This window comes from Equus asinus, chromosome 26 (assembly GCF_041296235.1).
Source record: "Equus asinus isolate D_3611 breed Donkey chromosome 26, EquAss-T2T_v2, whole genome shotgun sequence".
In the NCBI taxonomy this organism is placed as follows: domain Eukaryota; kingdom Metazoa; phylum Chordata; class Mammalia; order Perissodactyla; family Equidae; genus Equus; species Equus asinus.
The window spans coordinates 31,338,891-31,358,252 of NC_091815.1; the positions used below are offsets into that span (position 1 = coordinate 31,338,891).

General features: G+C 62.7%; 1 protein-coding gene across 5 annotated transcripts in view; it reads right to left on the reverse strand.

Annotated features, from left to right (window-relative positions):
* The window catches only part of STRN4 (striatin 4), a 25,512-nt gene continuing 6,150 nt past the window's right edge, over window positions 1-19,362 (reverse strand). For 3 of the 5 annotated variants that reach the window (XM_070499094.1, XM_070499092.1, XM_070499095.1), the window contains 17 exons: window positions 17,880-17,983; window positions 17,263-17,336; window positions 16,208-16,286; window positions 13,977-14,174; window positions 11,965-12,106; window positions 8,784-8,943; window positions 8,058-8,171; window positions 7,606-7,721; window positions 5,689-5,864; window positions 5,540-5,587; window positions 5,051-5,172; window positions 3,734-3,904; window positions 3,447-3,587; window positions 2,912-3,010; window positions 2,652-2,738; window positions 1,182-1,416; window positions 1-914 (listed from right to left, as the gene is read on the reverse strand). In XM_070499094.1, the coding sequence (XP_070355195.1) occupies window positions 1,247-1,416; window positions 2,652-2,738; window positions 2,912-3,010; window positions 3,447-3,587; window positions 3,734-3,904; window positions 5,051-5,172; window positions 5,540-5,587; window positions 5,689-5,864; window positions 7,606-7,721; window positions 8,058-8,171; window positions 8,784-8,943; window positions 11,965-12,106; window positions 13,977-14,174; window positions 16,208-16,286; window positions 17,263-17,336; window positions 17,880-17,983 (2,001 nt within the window). In that variant the 3' untranslated portion in view covers window positions 1-914; window positions 1,182-1,246. The remainder of the gene's footprint in view (window positions 915-1,181; window positions 1,417-2,651; window positions 2,739-2,911; window positions 3,011-3,446; window positions 3,588-3,733; window positions 3,905-5,050; window positions 5,173-5,539; window positions 5,588-5,688; window positions 5,865-7,605; window positions 7,722-8,057; window positions 8,172-8,783; window positions 8,944-11,964; window positions 12,107-13,976; window positions 14,175-16,207; window positions 16,287-17,262; window positions 17,337-17,879; window positions 17,984-19,362) is intronic. The other 2 variants (XM_070499093.1, XM_070499096.1) reach the window with 1 other exon arrangement.

The following is a 19,362-nucleotide window of genomic DNA, read 5'->3' on the forward strand; positions in this document are numbered from 1 at the left end:
TTACTCCAAAGGGTTTATTGAGACAAGTTTCACATACAAGTCCAGGGCAGAGGAGAGGGGGCTTATAAACAGGAAGCTGGAAGGGGGCCTGAGGGCTCAGGGGGAACCCAAAAAAGAGTGAAATAAATAGAGGAAGAGAGTGGAGGGCAGGAGAGGAGACAAACTATCACACAGTGATAACGACGTGGGGGCGGGGCTCCATGAAAATCCCATTTATTTATACAGATATACAGGGAGTTATGGGGACCCGGGGGACGCACTCAGCCTCCATGCCCCAGGGAGGGGCAAGAGAAGGCCATCCCTCCCCCGGGGTGACCCTGTGGGGAGCTGGGGGGAGGGAGGGGCGGGCGCCTCCCCCGCGGGCATCGCCTGCTCCCCAGGCAGTTACTGGCTCTGGAGGTGCTGGGTAGTGTCTGGAAAGCTGTGCTGAGGGACCTGGAAGGGAGGTGGCAGACTGGGCGTGCTGCTGGGGTGGGCGAAGCCCGGCACCCGGACTGAGGACGGCCTGGGCTCCAGCTGGCTCCATGGCTCCGGGCAGATCCAGAGCAGGGGCATCTGGGATTCCTCCCAGCACAGCCCCCACCCCAGTCCGGGAGGATGGAGAGGAGGGGTTGGGGGTTCAAAGAGAGAACCTGGCACCTTGAGGCGTCTTGGAAAAGCTGATACCCGAGGACACCCAGTCCTGGTTGTGCTGCCCCGGGAAGGCAGCTCGGAGACAGGGGGGCGTCGGGGCGGAGAGGAAGCTCCTAGAGGCCATCCTGGAGGGGGATTCCTGAAGACGGCCGCTCCCGGGCTCAGGGAAGGACGGCCCATGGGGGAGGGCCTCCTGGGAAAGGGCCCTTAGCACCACCAGGCTCCCAGGCAGGTGGGAAGAGGCCGGGCCTCCGGGCCTCCAGACTGAGGCTGGAAGTCACCTGCGGGAGACAGAAGGGACGGGAGACTGGACCACAACCTCCTGGGTCCAAGAGGTGGGGCAGCTTGGGGCCGCACGAGGCCTCAGCGCCCCCCAAAGGCCCAGGGGCGACCAGGGCGATTCTCACAGGGCGTCCTGACTAGGATTTCAGGACTCGGCACCCTCTCGAGTGCCAGGTGCAGGGATGGGTATGAGGGCCCCTTCAGGATGAGGATGCAGGGGGTTCTGGCCCTCCCAGGCCAGGCCTCCCTCCCCTCCGGCCCCTCACCTCAGTGCCACCTGCCGGCCCCACTCCCCAGCCAGCGTGGTGGCCGGGGCCGGGCCGCGTGGGCATCATACGAAGACCTTGGCCAGGGCGTCGGCGCCTGCGCTGGCAATGAGGGCCTTGCTGGGGTGGCAGGCGACAGCGTGGATGGCCTCCTCGTGCTTCTTGCGGTGGGCTGTGATCTCCTGCACGCACGTTTTGTTGTCCAAGCTCCAGAGCCGCAGGGAGCAGTCGTGACCTGTGCAGGGGGCAGCAGAGGGCTGTCACCGAGCAGAGCTCTCAGGTGGCCTCGTCCAAAGGCCTCAGAATTGGGTGGGGACTCGAGCCTCTCCCACACCCACCTCTGCCTGGTCACCTCTGGACACCCAGCCTGCCTTCTATCTAGTCACCCAGTATTTCCTGAACACCTACTGTGCGCTGGGCCCTGGGGTACACTGAACAAAACAGCAAAGCTCCCTGCCCCGTGCTGCCAACATCCAGTGTGCGGAGGGCAGGAAATAAGAAAACAGAGCACGCAATGCCAGGGGACCAGGAGTGCGTGGGCACAAGTGGCTTAGTGTGAGGACACGCTGGCCCGGGGACAGTGGGGCCAGCCAGGGGAGATCCTGTGGGCTGAGGGCAGGCAGCTGCGCTGCCACAGCCTCAGCAGGGCGTGGGGAGGAGGAGGTCAGAGAGCGGGGAGCAGACAGGGCCGGCCCTGAGCCATGAGCAGGGGAGGGGGCCCACTCTGCACTGAAGGGCCGGCCGGCTGCCAGGGAGGCGGCTCTCTCTTCTTGTTCCTCTTGTGGGGACCTGGGCCCTGTACTGCATCCCCTCTGCCTGGGCTTGATCTCACGGACTGTCCCTCAACCGTCCTCCTCGGGTACAGCTGCTGCTGTCCCGGGGCAGATGGAGAAGCTGAGGTGCTGGCTCCAGGCCCAGCCACGCCCCACCACTGTCGCACCTCTGCACGCGCTTGCTCGCTCCCTCATGGACCCCCAACCCTGGGGTCAGAGGCTGGGCAGAGGAGAGCGGAACTTCGGCCCCTTCTCTGTGCGCCGAGTCTCACCCCCTGCCGTCGAGGCACAGCCCCCAGCGCTGGGCCTCAGCACCCGCATCCCAGCGAGCAGGGGGCCAGAGGCTAACAGGCTCTGTGGGCACGGAGTCACACAGCCCTGAACGCCAGCTCCTGCAACTCGCTCCACCATGACCGAGCCCCCTAACTTCTCAAAGCCTCAGTTTCCACATCTGCACGACGGAGATCACAACGCCACCCTTGTAGGGCTGTTCATGAGATGAGACGAGGTGGGGGGGCGCCCGCCGCGGCTCTGAGAGTGCAGTGCTGTGCTGTCACCATGCTGCGACCGTGCCATCCTGCACTGAAGGACCCTGCCCCTGCTCCTGAGCCACGGGGAGCCCCCGAGCCCTCCCCTGGGCCGTGCCCAGCCCTGCACACGCCCTTGTTCCTCAGGAGCCGAGAGGGCCTCCACTTACTTCCTGACATCAGGAATACGCCGTTGGGGTCCACGGCTAGGCAGGTGACGGCGTCCAGGTGGGCAACCATGGAGTGCACGCATTTCCCTGAGGGGAGAGCGGGAGGTGGCAGGTCACTTTCCTTCTCTGTGCCTGGCCCAGGAAGGTGAAGGGCTAGAGGGGACACTAAGGCCTCCAACGTGGACGCCAGGGGTCTTGCCGGCTGAGCCTGGTCCACCCCTGCGCCCAGGAGCACGAGTGAGCGGGAGGCAGGGCCTCACCCGTCCGGTTGTCCAGGAAGCGGATGCCTCTGTCGTCGTGGGCGGTGATGGTGAGGGGCTGGCTAGGATGACTGACCACCTGGTTGATCTGGGTCAGGCCTGGGAGGAAAAGGGGCAAGAGGGGAGGACGTCAGGGGGACGCAGAGACCAGGACCCCACCCTTGCCCTCTGCCTGGACATCGGGAGGGCTGGGCGTCCCAGTGCTCCCTCTCTGGGCCACAGAGCCGCCCTGTGAACCGGGCCCTGGGCTCGGCCTCAGGTCAGGCAGTGGGGATGGCAGATACAAAAACGGAACATCCGTCCCACCAAGCAGGCCTGCCGGGCGAGCCTGTCATGACCCCTCTCCCCGCAGCCCTCCTGGGAGCCCCGTGCTGTCTGGAAGGGCAGCGATGAGACCTTATCTCATTCTGGCTCAGAGCCCCTGAGCGGGTACAGGAGCCTCTGCGGCTGACTGGGCTTCAGGTCACCAAAGCCACAGGAGGAAGTGGGGCCTGGAGGCAGTCAGAGCCCAGCCCTGAGCCCGGGGGCCCCTTACCGCTGCTCCCCCGGGACTCCAGCGTGAGGAGGGCACTGCCAGCCTCCAGGTCATACAGCACGGTGTCGCCAGAGCGGAAGGAGGCCACGATGTGGGCAGGCTCGGTGCTGGTGAAGGCCACTGAGGTGGGGATCCCGTGATCTGAGGCAGAGAGGAGGGAAGGCTGCTAACAGACCTGGTCCTGCCCTGGGGTGGGGGACAGGAGTCATCTCATCTCAGGGCCTCCAGCTCTGAGCAGTTCCTGTGGGAGGTGGCAGGGTCCCCCACCGCCCCTACTCCCCACTCACCGCTGGTCATGGGGAAGGTACAGAGGCAGGTCGGGCTGCTGCTGCTGGGGTCCCAGATGCGGACGGTGCCGTCGGCAGAGCAGGAGGCCAGGCGCTGGGCCGTGGGGCTGAAGGCCAGGCCCCACACAGCGTCCCCGTGGCCCTCCAGGACATGGCTCAGCACGCTGGGGTCTGGAGCCCCCAAAGGGAGGAAAGAGGCTGCGTCAGGGCCGCTAGCCCATCCTGGACAGCCCGAGGGCACCAGCCCTGCTGAGGCCCCGGCGGCTAGGCCGGGGCCCCCATCACCGGCTTCAGACCCAGGAGCCTCACACCCTGGGAGCTGTGACCAGCGGGACTGCCCAGCAGCCGTTCGCTCTGACCACCAGCTCCTCTGAAAGACCCCGGGCTCTGAGGCACCCAGGATGGGAGCTGGAGGAAAGGACATCCCTGCGCTCACCGCGGCCCCCCAGGCCCACAGGAGGGCTGCACAAAATGGGCGCTCGACACGACAGAGGACTTGGCTGAGGAGAGAAGGAGTGACGGTGGCTCTGTGGTCCCAAGACCCTCCACGGCCCGGGCCTGCAGCTCAGCCCTGCCCTGGTCCCCACGGTCTTTCCTGCCCCCTGCGCGAGCCGGGCCCCCTCTCTCCAAAGCTCTCCGGTTGTTCCCACTATCGCCTCCTTGCTCACTGGAGTCCAAAGGGTCCTCTGCTGACACCCAACGTGTGGCAGCTCGCTTGGCCCAGAGAATATACTGCCTGGGAATGACCCTTGACCTTTCACAGGGCGGGACCGTTCTCAGGAAAACGGTGCATGTCCCTTGAGGAGGGACACAGACCTCGAACCTCTGCCGCGACAGAATGCTGCACGGAGCCGTGCGTGTGAGAGAGAGTGAGGCGTCGGAGGGTGGGGACAGACACTCAGCACAAGGGACAGTCTGCTCACTGCTCCACTTAACCCTTACAGGGGCCCCGAGGACAAAGCGCAACCCCCCGACCTGGCCCGGCGACCTCCTCCCCGCAGGCCCCCTCCGCTCCACTCTGGAGACGCTGGCTGGGCCCCAAGTGGTGCCGGCCACCCACTGAGCCAAGCCCCCGCATGCGGGTCCCGGCCCCAGGGCTGACTCCGATCCCCCCAATGCCATCACATTCCTGCCTCGACTTGTCCGACCCTCAGCCACATGCCAAATCAGTGTTCCAGGCTCAACCAGACTGGGCGCCTTGCTGTCCCCGCCGTGCCTGCAGTGTTAGGCATGGACGGGCGCCGCATGTGCTGAGGGAAGGAAGAGGCCTCCCGTGAATGATGAGAGGAGGAAGGCAAGGGAGGGAGCTGTCCTCACCGTAACCATCGTAGGGGTCCATGTTGAGGTCTGGAATCTTCCAGCTGTGGATGCGGGCATCTGCGCCCCCGCTGTAACAGTATTCGCTGTTGCTGCCCACGGCCACTGCCAGCACGGGGCCCCTGGAGGACACGGAGGAGGGGGAAGCAGGGAGACGACAAGCTCAGGGCTCGCCCCTCCACCTGCCCCCTCCCTGGGACGCTGAAGTTCTCCACCAGCCTTTTTCAAGGACAGCCAAAAGGAACTCAGTATCTGGGGTCTGGTTGTGCGTGTCCCCTGCCTGCCTCCCCCGTCTGTTTCCTCCCCTCGAAGGCTGTGCTGAGAACCAGCTCTGGGCTATGAAAGTGGCCGCAGCGCACGAGGAGCCGGAGGGGCGTGTGGGCAGGGTCACGGGTACTCGGAGCCCTCCCCGCTGCCCTGCCCCGCCATCGGCCCTGGGGATGGCAGGAGCGGGGAGGGGTCAGCGGGCCTTTGGGGACACCTCCCTACCTGTGAGCCCGGAAGGCGTGGATAGGCTCCACGTCCAGAGCAGCATTCCTGTAGGGAGACAGAGGTGGATGTCACCGAGAGCCCCACGTCACCCCGTCTCCTGGTGAGGCTCCCGACCCCCCGCCCCCGCCTGTGGCTGCCGCCCTCACTTGCGGGCGGTGGTGGCCTTCTGCAGGTTCCAGAGCTTGAGCGTGCCGTCCTCGGAGGCGGTGAGCAGAGCTGACTGGCGGTGGTGGAAGGCCAGGGAGCGGATGCCGTCGTAGTGGGAGCGGAGGGTGAACCTGGGGTTCCATGTCTTCTTCAAGGCGTCTGTGCTGCCGGACAGCTGCCGGGGGCCCTCAGCATCAGCTTGTCTGTCCCGCAGACACGGACGTCCAGGACCGCCAGGACTTGTCCCTCCCCACCCAGACCTCAAGACCAGCCCCAGACACTCTCCCCTTCCTCCTTGCCCAGCAGTGTCCCCTCGCTCGCTCAACAAGTTCCATGGTGTGCAGGCCTGTGCTAGGTTCTGGGGAGACAAAGGGGAGCCCGAACCCTCAGGTCTCACAGTTCAGAGGGGGCTGGGGGCGACAATCGGCTCGTCCTGCTAGTTTATACAATTCGCAACTCCGAGCAGGGCCGTGAATGAAAAATGCACTGCGAGGCGGACCCGGCAGCCTGACCTCCTCTGTGGGGGTCACGAAGGCTTTCCTGAGGAAGTGACAGAGGAGGAGGACCCAACCAGATAAGGGGAGGGGAGTGCATGTGCAAAGTCTCCAAGGCAGGAGGCAGCAAGAGCAGATCTGGAGGCTGAGGGGAGGTGGGTGGAGCCGGGATGTGGAAAGCACAGGGGAGAGGGGGAGAGAGGCAGAGAGGCCAGAGTGGGGCTGGAGCAGAATGGCAAGCCACATTCAGGAACCCAGGTGTCATCCTAAGGAGACGGCAGCCACACGGCCTGGGAAAGCTGGGATTAGGGGAAGATAAGAGTAGCCTCAGAGAGAGTGCAGAGGTCACAAGGGTGGTCTCTCAGGGACAGGTGAGGGCACTTACACTGACACTAGTGAGTAGAGATGGGGACCAGAGCACATGGTGGGGAGACCGGGAAGCAGACCCTAGGAGCCTCCGAGGGAGAGTCCCCGAGACCCTGCACACGCCCTGGGGTATGGAGGGGTAGCGCTCCGAGGGGGCACGCAGGGAGGGAAGAAGCTGGGCAGACCGTCAGGCAAGCCTCAGGGCCCTGCCCCAGACCAGGTGCCCAGCGGACCGACCCCTGCACCTGGGCCCTGTCCCGCGGGTCCCTGCCTCAGCTGTCACTTCGGCCACAGTTCTTTAGGGCCAGAGGATCTGCCGTCGTGGGGTGACCCCCTCAATCATCCCCCAGAGGGAGCCCCATCTCCAGGGCCTCCCTCCCGGCCTCCCACAGCAGTGCCTCCTGACCTCGCCGGCACCACCCACCGGAGGTCCCGCTAGCAGCTGTGATGAACATCCCGCCACAGCGGGAGGCACACGCACTCGTTTCAGAGGTTCCAGTGGCCAGACGCCCAGCCTGGACCTCGGGCTCAGAACACAGGCCCTTGGGAGGCCTTTCGTTCCAGCCCAGGCCTCCAGCAGCCCCCATTCACACCAGACAGGCCTGCTTTTTGTCGTTTTATGGCACGCAGCCACCCTCCCCTTCAAGGTCAGCTCACCCCACCTCCTGCACAGCCTGTCTCACGCGCTGCCGCCAGCCCAGAGCCCGCTGCCTCCTCTGGTGCTGTGCTGCCACGGCCCCAGCCCTGCCCCAGCTTGCGAAGGAGCCTGGATTTGAGGAGGGCGTGGGCCAGGGGCGGGAGGGAGTGCCGCCTGGAGAAGGAGCCTGGCACCGTGATCAAGACGGAGACTCGAGAGTCTTCAGGCCCTGTGCCTCGGTGACCTGGCCAAGTCCCTTCACCTGCCTGCATCCGGACCCCTCCACACCAGGAAGAGCTGCTGAGTGACCGGACGTCGTCCCCAACGTGTGAGGGACTGAGCGTGGCCAGGCACACAGGCAGAGCTCAGCAGGTGCCGGCCCGGGGGGAGCCTGTGGGGGGAGCACCCCACAAACTTACATCACAGCTGAGGTCGTTGTCGTTGGTGACGGTGAGATCTGCCAAGTCCCCCAGGCTCACCTCCCCGCCCCCGATAGTGTCCATGATGAATACGTCTGAGGAGAAGCCAAAGGAACCTGGTGGGGGGAGGGGCGGGAGGGGGCAGAAGGGGCCGGGGAGAGAACGAGAGAGGCAGAGAGAGGCAGAGCGAGGTGAGGGGTGAGGAGAGAGACAGGGAGAGGACAAGACCAAGGATCACAGCTGGAGAGAAAGAGACAGGGAGAGACAGACGGACAGACAGGGCAGGACAGACAAAGAGAGGGAGACAGAGACAGACAGACAACCTTTTGGGACAGGGAGGCTGCAGACTAGAGGCCGGGCCTCAACCCTGAGGACACCAGCCCTGGGCTCAGCTCTGCAGCCTCCCCTGCCGTGGGCCCCCAGGGACCGGGCTGCGTGGAGGGGCCTCTTACCTTCGTGTGGCCGGGGCTGGGGTGTGCCAGGAGGTGGGCCAGTCACTTTGGGGGGCAGCCCATCCACGTCCCGAAGGTCAGCCAGAATTCCCTGGAGTTTGACCCGCCGGCTTTCTGCAGGGAGGAGGCACAGGGCAGGGGTCGCCCAGCAGTTCAAGCCGGCCACGCACAGGTGATGCTTTAGCCGTCCCGGACCCCCTGCAACTGTGAGGAGGCCGGGAGCCTGGCCCCAGGGTTCACTGGGGCTCTGGGTGGGGGCGGGGCGGGCAGAGGAGACAGACTGCGCTGGGCGCCGTTCTCCGTGGGCTGCCCTTGCCGGGCCTCCGACCCCAGCCATCCCACATGACCCCTGAAGGCCCCGTCGCTCAGAGTCCCAGGGCAGGAGGAGGACATGGCCCTGCCCACCTGCCTCTCCCCGCAGGGTCCTCATCCCGTTCCCTCCCGGAGGCCTGGCCGCTCGCATGGAGAGCTGGGGCCCCTGCTTCAGGAAGAGCCGGGCCTGCCTGCGTCCCCACGGGGATTTTCCAGGGGAGGGGTGAGGGCCTGGCCACCGTGGCGCAGGCCTCCTGCCCTCCTCGGCCACCCTCCGCTCAGGAAGTGTATCCGTCCGGGGGAGAGCCTGGGGCAGGAAACAGCTGCAGGCAGCAGCATGTGGAAGGGGCAGGCCTCAAGGTCTGCCCCCAGTGCCCCTGGTGAGGAAGGCTGGCCAGTAAACCCTCAGCTCACCTAGCTCATGGTGGGTCCCCTCTCCAGGGCAACGCCGAGGGTCGGGAGAGCCGTCCCCGTCCTCTCCTGAGCCCAAGAAATCGAACTCATTGATGGCATCCTCTGAGTCATCCTCCTCGTCCTCGTCCTCCATCTCAGGCACCAGGGCCTTGGAGGGGAGCTGGGCATGGAGAAAAGCACACAGATCAGGGGGCTCTTGCCCAGAGCCCAGGCCCAGCTGGTCTCCAGGGACAAAGAAGCCAGGGGTCCCAGCCGCCGTCTTGCCTCGCCTCGCCTAGAAGCCTCCTATGCCAGCCTCCAGCTCCCTCGACGTGGTGAGCACTGTGCCCCCGCTGCTGGGAGCCTCGGAGGCTGCTCCTCACAGGACTGGGGCAGTGCTGCCCGGACCTGGCCTTGGAGAGCCCTTCCTCCTCCGCCTCCAGCTGTGACCCCTCCACGGCCCTCCCCCTGGCTTCTGCTCAGGCTGTTCCTGCTCCCTGGCCCCCCGCCAGCACCACAGCACTTCTCGGGGCACGGTACCTCTCATGGAGGAAAGCTGGGCAACACGACAACGTGTCTGGGGGGAGAAGGGAGATACGTTTGTGTCCGAGTGTGAGTGTACGCAGGGCACAATTCAAGCGAGAACAGCCCCACCCACGGGTCCAACAGTAACGACAATCATCACCGACACTCGTGAGACACTGTGCAGCCTCGCTGCGTTGCTCAGCACACTGCCGAAGCCTCACGTGCGTGGTTCACCAGCCCGTGAAGAGTCATCGTTACTCTAATTACTCCCATCTGGCAGACGAGGAAACTGAGGCTGAGCAGAGCAGCCCCCCGCCCGGGTCCCCAGGTCTTTGAGCACCAATGCTGCCCTCGGCTGTGAGACGGCCTGCGGCCGCCAAGTCCCCCTGACAACCTTCTGCACTGGCTGGACTTCTTCCTTCCTACTTGACAAGCACGTGCTACTTTGAGGGGGACAGGAAACGCTCCTCCGTCCGGAGAGACAGAAGGCTGGGTGGTGGGAGCGAGTCGCTGTTTCCCACACTGGGCTCCACCGGGTGGGAACCCACTCGTCCTGTCCCTCAGTTCACAGACCTGGACCCCATCCCAGCCGGGAGACCTCAGGACTGCACGGCACCCACGTGTCCGCATGCAGACACCTCTGAGATCCAGCCTTACAAGCGACACCTTGTCTGGGACCCTACCTCTCGTGTTAGCATCTCCACATTTCCCGCAAAGTCCCGCCCAGGGGCCCTGCGCTCAGAACCTCAGAGATGACACCTAAGCGGCTTAAGGAAGTTCCACATTTTCAAAGACAATTTTGCTATCTGACTTTTCTTTTCTTTTTTTTTGAGGAAGATTAGCCCTGAGCTAACCTCTGCTGCCAATCCTCCTCTTCTTGCTGAGGAAGACTGGCCCTGAGCTAACATCTGTGCCCATCTTCCTCTACTTTATATGTGGGACGCCTACCACAGCATGGCTTGCCAAGCGGTGCCATGTCCGCACCTGGGATCCGAACCAGCGAACCCTGGGCCGCCGAAGCAGAACATGCACACTTAACTGCTACACCACCGGGCCAGCCCCTGGTGTCTGATTTCTCCTTTAAGGGCTGGCTTGAGAACACACCTCGTCCCAGCACTGGGGTTCCGATGACCACCAGACTCAGACACCACCTCTTCCAGGGCACCCTCTCCCTCCAGGGCGTTCCCTGCCTGTACCATGTCCTTGGCACCTGGGCCAGCCTCGAGCAGACGGCGAACCCCTCGAGGGCGTGGCCGACCCCCTCCCACGGCTCAGCACCCCAGGCTGGGTATGGAGGGCACAAACTTGGAGGCGACACTTCTGAGGCACGCGTGAGGGGCCAGCCTCTGGCCTGCGTGGGAGGACCAGAGGGATGGGACCTGGAGAAGACTAAGGTCAAGAGTTAGACAGCACCCCCAGAGAGGCGACGGTGGGTCAGGGCTCACGAGAGGCGGAACCTAACGGGCGCTCTGAAGGTTCCGGGAGAGAGGAACCCTGCGCGATTACGTCTGCTGATGCTGCCACGGCTGGCAGCGCCACCCCACCGCCCAGGACCCACTCTACCACTGCCGCACACTCGGCGTGGCCCGCCACGGGCAGCCAAGGGCTCTCCGCGCCTGAACTCGCTTTAATGAAATCCTCAACAACCAGATACAGGGACTACTCGCCCCGAAACTAAAGCTAAGACAGAGAGCCACGGCCACTCTGGGAGTCACGGGCAGGTCTTGGAGTCACAGACTGGTCACTGAAGCTCCGCTGTGTGGGGACCGAGACCCACGCACAATGAGCCGCCCCACAGGGCACATGGGACGAGTGTGGGGACAAACCCAAGGCCTAAGGGAGCATGACAGTCTGCGACGAGTTCCGACGGGAGGAGGGAGAGGACGGGAAGGTTCCCAGAGGAGGCCAGGGTGAGAGTGAAAAGGGGTGACAATCCCAAGGGGACGGGAGGGGCAGGCATCTGGAGCAGGGAGCAGCCTTAGAGACCCTGGACGCAGACATCCTGGTTCTCCTGTCACCCCGATTCTAGGGTTCTGGCTCTGCAGATTCCACTCCACCCAGCGCCTCCACTGAGCCTCTAATCTGGGCGGACCCTGTGCTGGGGACACTGCTGGGGACATTGGAGGCAGAGCAGACACCAGGACTGACCTGGTCCCCCACAGGGAGACCTGACACCAGACAAAGAGGACCCAGAGCGGTTGGGGTCAGGACGGGGAGCCCATAGGAGGGCCCTGACCCTGTGGGGGAAGGGGAGCAAGGGCAAGTCAGAGAGGGCTTCCTGGAGGAGGCGGTGTCTGAGGTGAGTCTGAAGGAGGAAGGAACAGGGTGATGATGCAAGCCCAAGGTAGAGGGTGCTGAGGGGGCACTGCAGGGGCAGGCCTGGTCTGGAGAGCTCAGGAAAGGACTCTTGGGCTCGTCTGAGCTGCAGGGGGAAGATAGAGAACCACGGGCGTGGGGGGAGGAGGGCAGGCCCCCCCAGTACAACCTGGGCCCCTCTGAAGCTTACTGAAGCAAGGGCATGGCTGGCAAGGAGACGGGGACTCTGGGAAGAGACATGATCAGGCCACACACAGACCACAGAGGTGGCCCCGGGAGCATCCACAGGGTACTCTGGTGCTGGGACACAAAGCAGGAGGTCCTGGGGGGAGGGGTGACCTGGCACAGCACCCGCGCTCACCTTCACGCGCTGCTTCTTGTGCTGCACGCTGTCCAGCTCGTCGTCCTCATCGCTGTCCTCGTCCTCGCAGTTCTGCAGGAAGGGGATCTGCTCAAGCACGGAGCCGCCCAAGCGTTCTTTGCTGTCTTTGCCTGCCGCATTCCTGCCCACAACAGGGGGGCAGAGGGGGCATTAGTCCTGCCAGGTGACAAAGCTCAGATGGGAGGGTGCCAAGGCCTGGTGGCCGAAGCCTGGACTCGGCTCTCAGGGGGGCTGAGCGCACCCTGACCCCAGAGGAGCCGTGACTCTGATCCCACACATGGCTCCAGTCCCGCCTCGGCCGCTGCCTGACCCCTCCTTCAGACCAGCCTGGGCCAAGCTCCCCACTGAGCCCTGACCAGCCCCCCGAGTCCCAGAGGACTGCTCCCCGGCTGGACCACAGGTCACCCCACATGTGCTGAGTCAGAAGAGCTGGATGAGAAAGTGCCACTGACTCAGCAGCCCCCGTTCCCATGGCCTGGTCAAACCACAAGTGCAGGGCAGGCCAGTGGCAGAGACACACCCGGCAGGAAAGAGGAACTGGTCACTCGACAGATGCGCGGGCCCCCCGCCAGCCGCCCGGCCACAGCCCAGCCTGCACTCCCACTGACAGATGGCACCCCGTCTCCACTCTGGGCCTACTGTTTAATGCCTCCAGCTGGAGGGCAGGTGTTAGCAAACGAGGTGTCTGCCCAACCCGGCTCCAGGGTGGAAACGGGGCAGAATTCAAAGTTCACGTCAAATGCGAGCATCTTCCTTTTGGGCCACGAGGCTGAGGCTCTAGAGATTTCCTGGCTGTTGCCCAGGCATACAGCGACTGCTCGATAGAGAGACCCCCCTCCTCCAGGTCGCCAGACCCAGCCCTCCCTCCCCGGCCTCCTGGTGCGCGGCCTCCCGGGAGAACACCTCCGGGCCCAGCTGCCGGGACCTCATCCTCGCGTTTCCTCCCGCAGCACTGGCCGTATCGGCTCAGCCTCCCCTGCTGCCACCTCCCGCTGGCCCTCTCCCGGTCTACAGCCGAGCGAGGCCCCCAGAGCTCAGTCCTCGGCCCTCCCCTGCGCCATCTACACTCTCTCCGTCAGTGAGTGCGGAGGCCTGTGGCTGTCCAAGCCCGCCAGGGTGCTGATGACCAAGCTGGAGCTCAGGAGTCAGGTGCCGTGAGCTCCAGGCTGGCTACTCCCCTCCCACACCCGCCACCAAACAGGCGACTCGGCCTCCACACGTCCTGCATGCCCCCTTGACCTTCCACTCCTCGTCTTCTCCCTCTGGGTCAATGCTGCTCCGACCAAACCCTGGGGTCGCCCCGAGTTTCTTTTCCTCACCCCCACATCCAATCCTTTAAATAGTGTTGACTTACCCTATAAACCCACCCACAAGCTGACAGCTCCTCGCCCTGCACGCTGACGTCGTCCCCTCCTGACACTGCGGCCGCCTCCTTACAGGCCTCTGCTCCCACTCCTGCCCTCCCGCGGCCTCTCCTCCTCGAGGCAGACCACGTCCAGCAGACAAGGTCAGAGCCCTGCTCGAAACTACTGGCTTCCCACGGGCCTTGGAGTCAACTCCACACTCTTTATCACGGCCCGTAAAGCCCCATCTGATCTGACTCCCGAGATCTCAGCCCGACCACAGACCACAAGCCCACGTGCTCGCCCCACTGCAGCCACGCCGCCCAGGCTGCTGGGGCCCGAACACAGCAACTCTCTCCCATCTCGGAGCCTTTACACCTGCTGTTTCCTCTGCCCAGAACATTCTCCTTCCAGCTACTTGGGGGGCTTATCTTCCACTTCACACAGTTCTCTGCCCAAATGTCACCTCCACAAAGCAGTCCCTCCCTGCCCAGCCCATCCAAAGCAGCCCTGTTTCTCCCATCACTCTTTCTTACTGCCAGGGAGGAAGTGACCACCAGAGCACAGGGGGCACCGCTGACGTCAGACACTGGCCTTCCCCGGGAGTGGCGGCACCCAGGGATGGGCCCGCCAGGCCCAGGGGCTCACCTCTTGATCTGCTCCTCGATCTGTTTCACCAGCAGCGACTCGCCGCCGCTGAGCCCCCCGGGGCCCGGTGTGGCCCTGGGGCCCCCTTCGCTGGGCTCCACAGCCCCATTGAGCTCCAACGAGCGGCCCAGGAGGGACCGCACACGCTTGGACCGCATGTCTAGTATGGTGTCCGTGTAGCCCACCTCTTCCAGGTACCTGCGGGGAGGCAGAAGCAGCGTGGGTCAGGTGCCCCCTGGCCTCTTCATACACTGCGGGACAGGCTTTCTGCAGGAGCGAACCAAGACTACACAGCTAAATTTTAAATAAGCACACCTGAGCCCGCTGTTTCCCTTTCAAGACTACTTCCAGCAGAAGTCTTTATTTATACGCAGGCGCAAAGCTGTCGCTCAGACGCTCAAGATGCTGCACAGGGGAGCCGGAACGCAGGGCCAACCCCCACGTCCACTGACAAGGACGGAAGTAATTCATGGATGCGGAGAGAGTAAATGAGGCAGAGCGCCCAAGAAAGATGGCCACCATAAACGGCTTAAGGAAAACTCTAAGTTATGTGATCCATACAATTCAAGTATTTGTAGGAAAAAAAAAAAAAAAGTGTTACTGTGCCTCTAAGTATAGACCACATACATGTGCCCGCACACACATAGTGTTTCCCCAACAAGGCCCAGAGAGAGACACACTAAACCTGACAGCAGTGACCCCTGGAGGACGGGATGAGGGACATAGAGGAACTTTTGCAACTTCTCTACTCACTTCTACAAATAAGCATTTATTACTTCTGCAATTTAAAAAGTTGAGGCCAGCTGGGACTTGTCTAAAAGTTAAAAAAAGGGGGAAAAGTCCATTATGGGTATCTGTGGCTTCAAAAGATGCGAGACGAGAGTCCCTCGCTGGGCCTCAGGGAGCTCCTGGGGAACCCTGTTCTAGTGACCGTGGCTCTGTCCCTGGGGCCCTGTCGCCCCTGCTGCCTCATCTCGAGGGCCCCTTCAGGGAGAGGCAGGGAGGCGCGCTGGTGAAGGCGGGCTGGGGTGGGACGGGAACAGACTGCCTGACATCTCGTCTCAGACCCCCGCTCACCAGCTGTGTGCCCTGATGCAAACAGAGGCCCTCTCTGCACCTCGGGCTGGGATCTGTGAAAATGAGGGGGATGCTGGTCATTATCCCACGCAGGGACGTATGTGAGGAACCAACGTGTGCAAAGCGCGCAGCACAGGGCCAGGCACATTATGGGAGCCGGGGGGGCGCCGCCTGCCTGCCTCTTTTCTTGTCCTGCTGGCACACACCTCAAGCTAGCAACTGTGCTTCAGAAATTCAGCTGCAGGAGACCAAGGATGTGGAAAAATAACTTCCTGAGGTTTGTCACACTGTCTGTAAAATACCTCCATCAAATACACAAGAAGGGACTGGCCACAGAAAGTCATGGTTATCATGGGACAGACTGTTATACGGTCCTTAAAAAGATGCAACATAAGTAATTTACATGGAAAGATGGTCGCAACCCTTAGCAAAAGCAATGACTAGAAAACACTGTGGGGGCTGGCCCCGTGGCCGAGTGGTTGGGTTTGCACGCTCCGCTGCAGGCGGCCCAGTGTTTCGTTGGTTCGAATCCTGGGCGCAGACATGGCACTGCTCATCAGGCCGCGCTGAGGCAGCGTCCCACATGCCACAACTAGAAGAACCCACATCGAAGAATATACAACTATGTGCCGGGGGGGCTTTGGGGAGAAAAAAGGAAAAAATAAAATCTTTAAAAAAAAAAAAAAAAGAAAGAAAACACTGTGAAGGGGGAGCCCTGGTTTTAACACACACAGAGCCACGGGAGAGACTGACAGCGTACATGCAAATATTGATGGAGGCAGGAAATTCCCTGCGGTGGTGGAATTAGGAGTGATTTATTTTTTCTTTGTGTTTCCCTGTATTTCCCAGGTCTTCTAAAGCACACACCCCTTTTAGAATAAAAAGTGATTTAACATTAGCCTTGGGGAAAAAAGCCATGCAGGCATTCGGGGTGGCTTTCCAAGAGTGGGGTCCCCCGTCTGCCTCCTGCGAGTCTGCCCCCCCTCTCCCAGGCAGGATTCCACCCACAGGGTGACAGGCTAGCTCGGCTGTGGCCAGCAGGGATGCTGATAGCTCCGGGTCCCCAGTAGGGACAGGAAGGACGGCGGAGTCCTTGGGCTTATCTCCGAGCCAGACGTGTCCCTCTCCCCCGCCCCGCGCCCCTGCACACTCACTGTCGGAGCAGCTGCCGCCCCTCCTTCCACACCAGCGGGCTGTTCTCCAGGGTGACGGACTCCACGGGGCCGTTGGAGACTGGGGAGGAGGCAGGCTGTCTTAGTCACGGCGCCACCACAGACCCGGCGCCTCCTCCACCTTCCCCGCCCTCAAACGCACTGGGTCGCCGTGCCGGGTCCTCTGCGCTGTGCGAAACCTCCCCTCCCCTCCACGCTGCTTCTCTCTGGCCTCTGGACTGGTCATTCCCCACACCATCCCCCGGACTCTCTCCAGACTCAGGCCTAGTCATGTCGTGTTCCTACACAGGAAGCCCGTCCGGTTCTGCGAGAACAGGCAGACTGGGTTCAAATCCGCCTCTGTCACTTCCCGGCTGTGTGACCTTGAGCAGGTGAGTTTACCTATCTGAGCCTCAGTTTCCCTGTCTGAGACATGAAGTTAATGACAGCAGCACCTACCTGTCGGGACTGTTGTGAGGACTAAATGAGATCATCTGTTTATTTTATCCATCAAATATTTATCGGGCATCTACAATGTGCCTGGGCTCCATCAGTCAACACTGACGCCTGCCCTGTGGGGCTCACGTTCCGTCAGGAGGAGTGTGACCGCCAGAACAACACTATGAGGCCAGCACTGAAGGCCGGGACCAGTCCCCCAGCTGCCCACGCCAGGGGTTCCAGTGCCACGCACTCACTTCCTGTTCCCTAACACACCACGCTCTGCCTGGAACACACTCCCCCGCCTCCGTACTGGCGAACTGAGCCCTCTGCAAGGAGCTTAGACTATAAGGGACCCTGAGTGTCTGTCTCTACTGCCCAGAGGGACGGCAGGCAGGACTGGCCTTCACCACCACTCCCTCCCTCCCCAGGGACCCAGCACGGCACCTGGCAGAGTAGCCTACCGGGAGGGGCACCGAGAGTGCGATTCAACACCCCCCAGCGCCGGCCAATTCTGCTTTCTCTGGAGCCGAGGAAGACAGAGGCGGCCCATCTCTGACTCCTGCACCACCTTCAGCTCTGTTGGAAGGGGCAGGTGGGGAGGATCAGAGGGTGGGTACCTTGTTCTGACAGTTCTGGTTTCTTCTCCCCCTGGTTCAGGTCGGTCCCAAACTTCAATTTGTGATACTTGGCCCTAAAAGAGCAAATGATTAACAAATGAGACAGAGAGGAGCAAACGGGGCCAGCGCTCAGTCAGGAACCCCACATCCCAGGGCCTCCCCAATTCCGCTCCCCGCCCCCAGAGGCTGAGCTGCCCGCCGCCCCCCTGGAAGCAGCCCCAGGGGAGGAGGCCGGCAGACGGCACTGTGAGGAGCCCATCTTCGGAGTCAGGGAGACTGGCTGCTATCCCAGCTCCAGGAGTCCCTGACGAAGTCCTCACCTCTGGAAGCCTCGCAGGCACCCAGCAGGCTATTGGAAAGGATAAACGAGCCAACGGCCACGCGTGGCTGGCCCCCAGTGGGCCTCCACCGTTATGAGTGTTGTCACTAGCGCTTATCCTGATCCCACCTACTGCGTCCTGTTCTGTCCTGCTCTCCTAGAACCACACAGCACTGGCAGACGGGGATGATAACGCCTGACCCCGAACCTCCACAGCTGGGAAGGGGGGGGCACCGGCCTCCTGACCCTCCTGCTGGGCACCGACTCCTCGGAGGCAGGAGCGGGCTGGCGGGCTCACCTCTCCTGCTTCAGCGCGTACTCCAGCATCTTGATCCGCCGCACCAGGTCTGTCTTGAGATTCTCTTGCCCTTTCCTTTCTCCCTGGAGGAAGGCCACCTGCGCCTGGGGGTGACAGGACAGGAAGACAGCAGGGCTCAGGCTCACTGACCTGTGTCCCTCCCTCACTCGGGGACAACCAGCTCCAGCCCCAGGCCCACAGTGACAGGCAGGCGCCGCTTCTTCAGGCACAAAGACCCAGAGCCAGGGGTCAGTAGAGCAGTGAGAAGGCGTGCTGGTCTGTTTCCAGAGTCCCCTGCCATGTCACCATGATGGAAGAGCTGAAGGGGAGTCCTTAACCCCTGACATTAAAACGGGGACAGCTGGGGTCTAACTCGGTCCCGGCCTCTTGGGGAGCAGTCGGATCAGGGAGGAAGGCGGGGGAGGCAGGCACGAACAGCCTGGGCCCCTCCTCTCCCACCCCAAGCAGGTGCTGTCCCCAGGTTGCTGGTGGAGGTGGCGCGTCACTCTTCCTACCAGAGCATCTGTCTCTAGCAGGCGTAGCAAGCTACTTCTGGAGCTTCGGGACAAGAGTGGGCGGCTTGGCTCAGCTCCCGCTCCAGTACAAAAGCTTTACCACCCGACCCCCACCGTGGGGACCCACCGCGCCACTGGAGTCTGCCCAGGGCGAGGGAGACGCGCCATGGACACGACCCTGGGCCCCTGCCAAGCACTTCACACCGTCTGCTGGCACGGGCCGCCCCAGTCTGCTCCGGTCTGTCAACAGGTCTTTTGGAGACACGGGGCCAAGGGCCTTCGAGGCAGGATCCTGGCCCCTGACCATGTTCCAGAAGCCCCGTGCCAAAGCCAAGGGCAAGGCTTGTCCCTGGCTTCTCCCCAAGTGCTCCTCTGCTCCAGGCTGCACTCGAGCTCCAGGTCCGGCTCGGCCAGCTCCTTGCTGCGGCAATCTCAGGCAGGTCACTGGGCTTCTCTGAGCCTCCATCTGCCCTTCTAGAAAACGGGGCTCATGAGAGAGCCTGCCCCTCACGTGTAAGCCCTTCTCAGTCCGAGGCCCAGCACAGAAGGGCTAATGAATGCCAGCTCCTTCCTCTGACAGGTTTTCTTCTACCTGTCCATTCTTGCACAGCGCTGAAGGGGCCCAGTTCTTTAAGGCAGCGAGGATCCCTCTGAGACCCAAGACCCACGAGGCAGGGACGCCTGTGGCTTACGGGCCTGCGGCATCTTCCCGAAGCCAAGCCCTGCACCTCACGTCACAGTGCTGAAGAACTTCAATGGCTCCACTGGAAGGCGCGAGTCAGGCCTCAGACACCTTTTCCAGGCCATCCCAATTCTCAAAGACTCGCTCCAAATGCCACCCACGCTGCTCTCCTCTCCTTGGGGACCAGGGACCACGTGTCTCCCTCAGGTTAGCAGAGAATCGAGCCCCTAAGTAATGCGCGGCACAGGCCAGGAACCAGGGAAAGGGGCACGCTCATATATCGCTG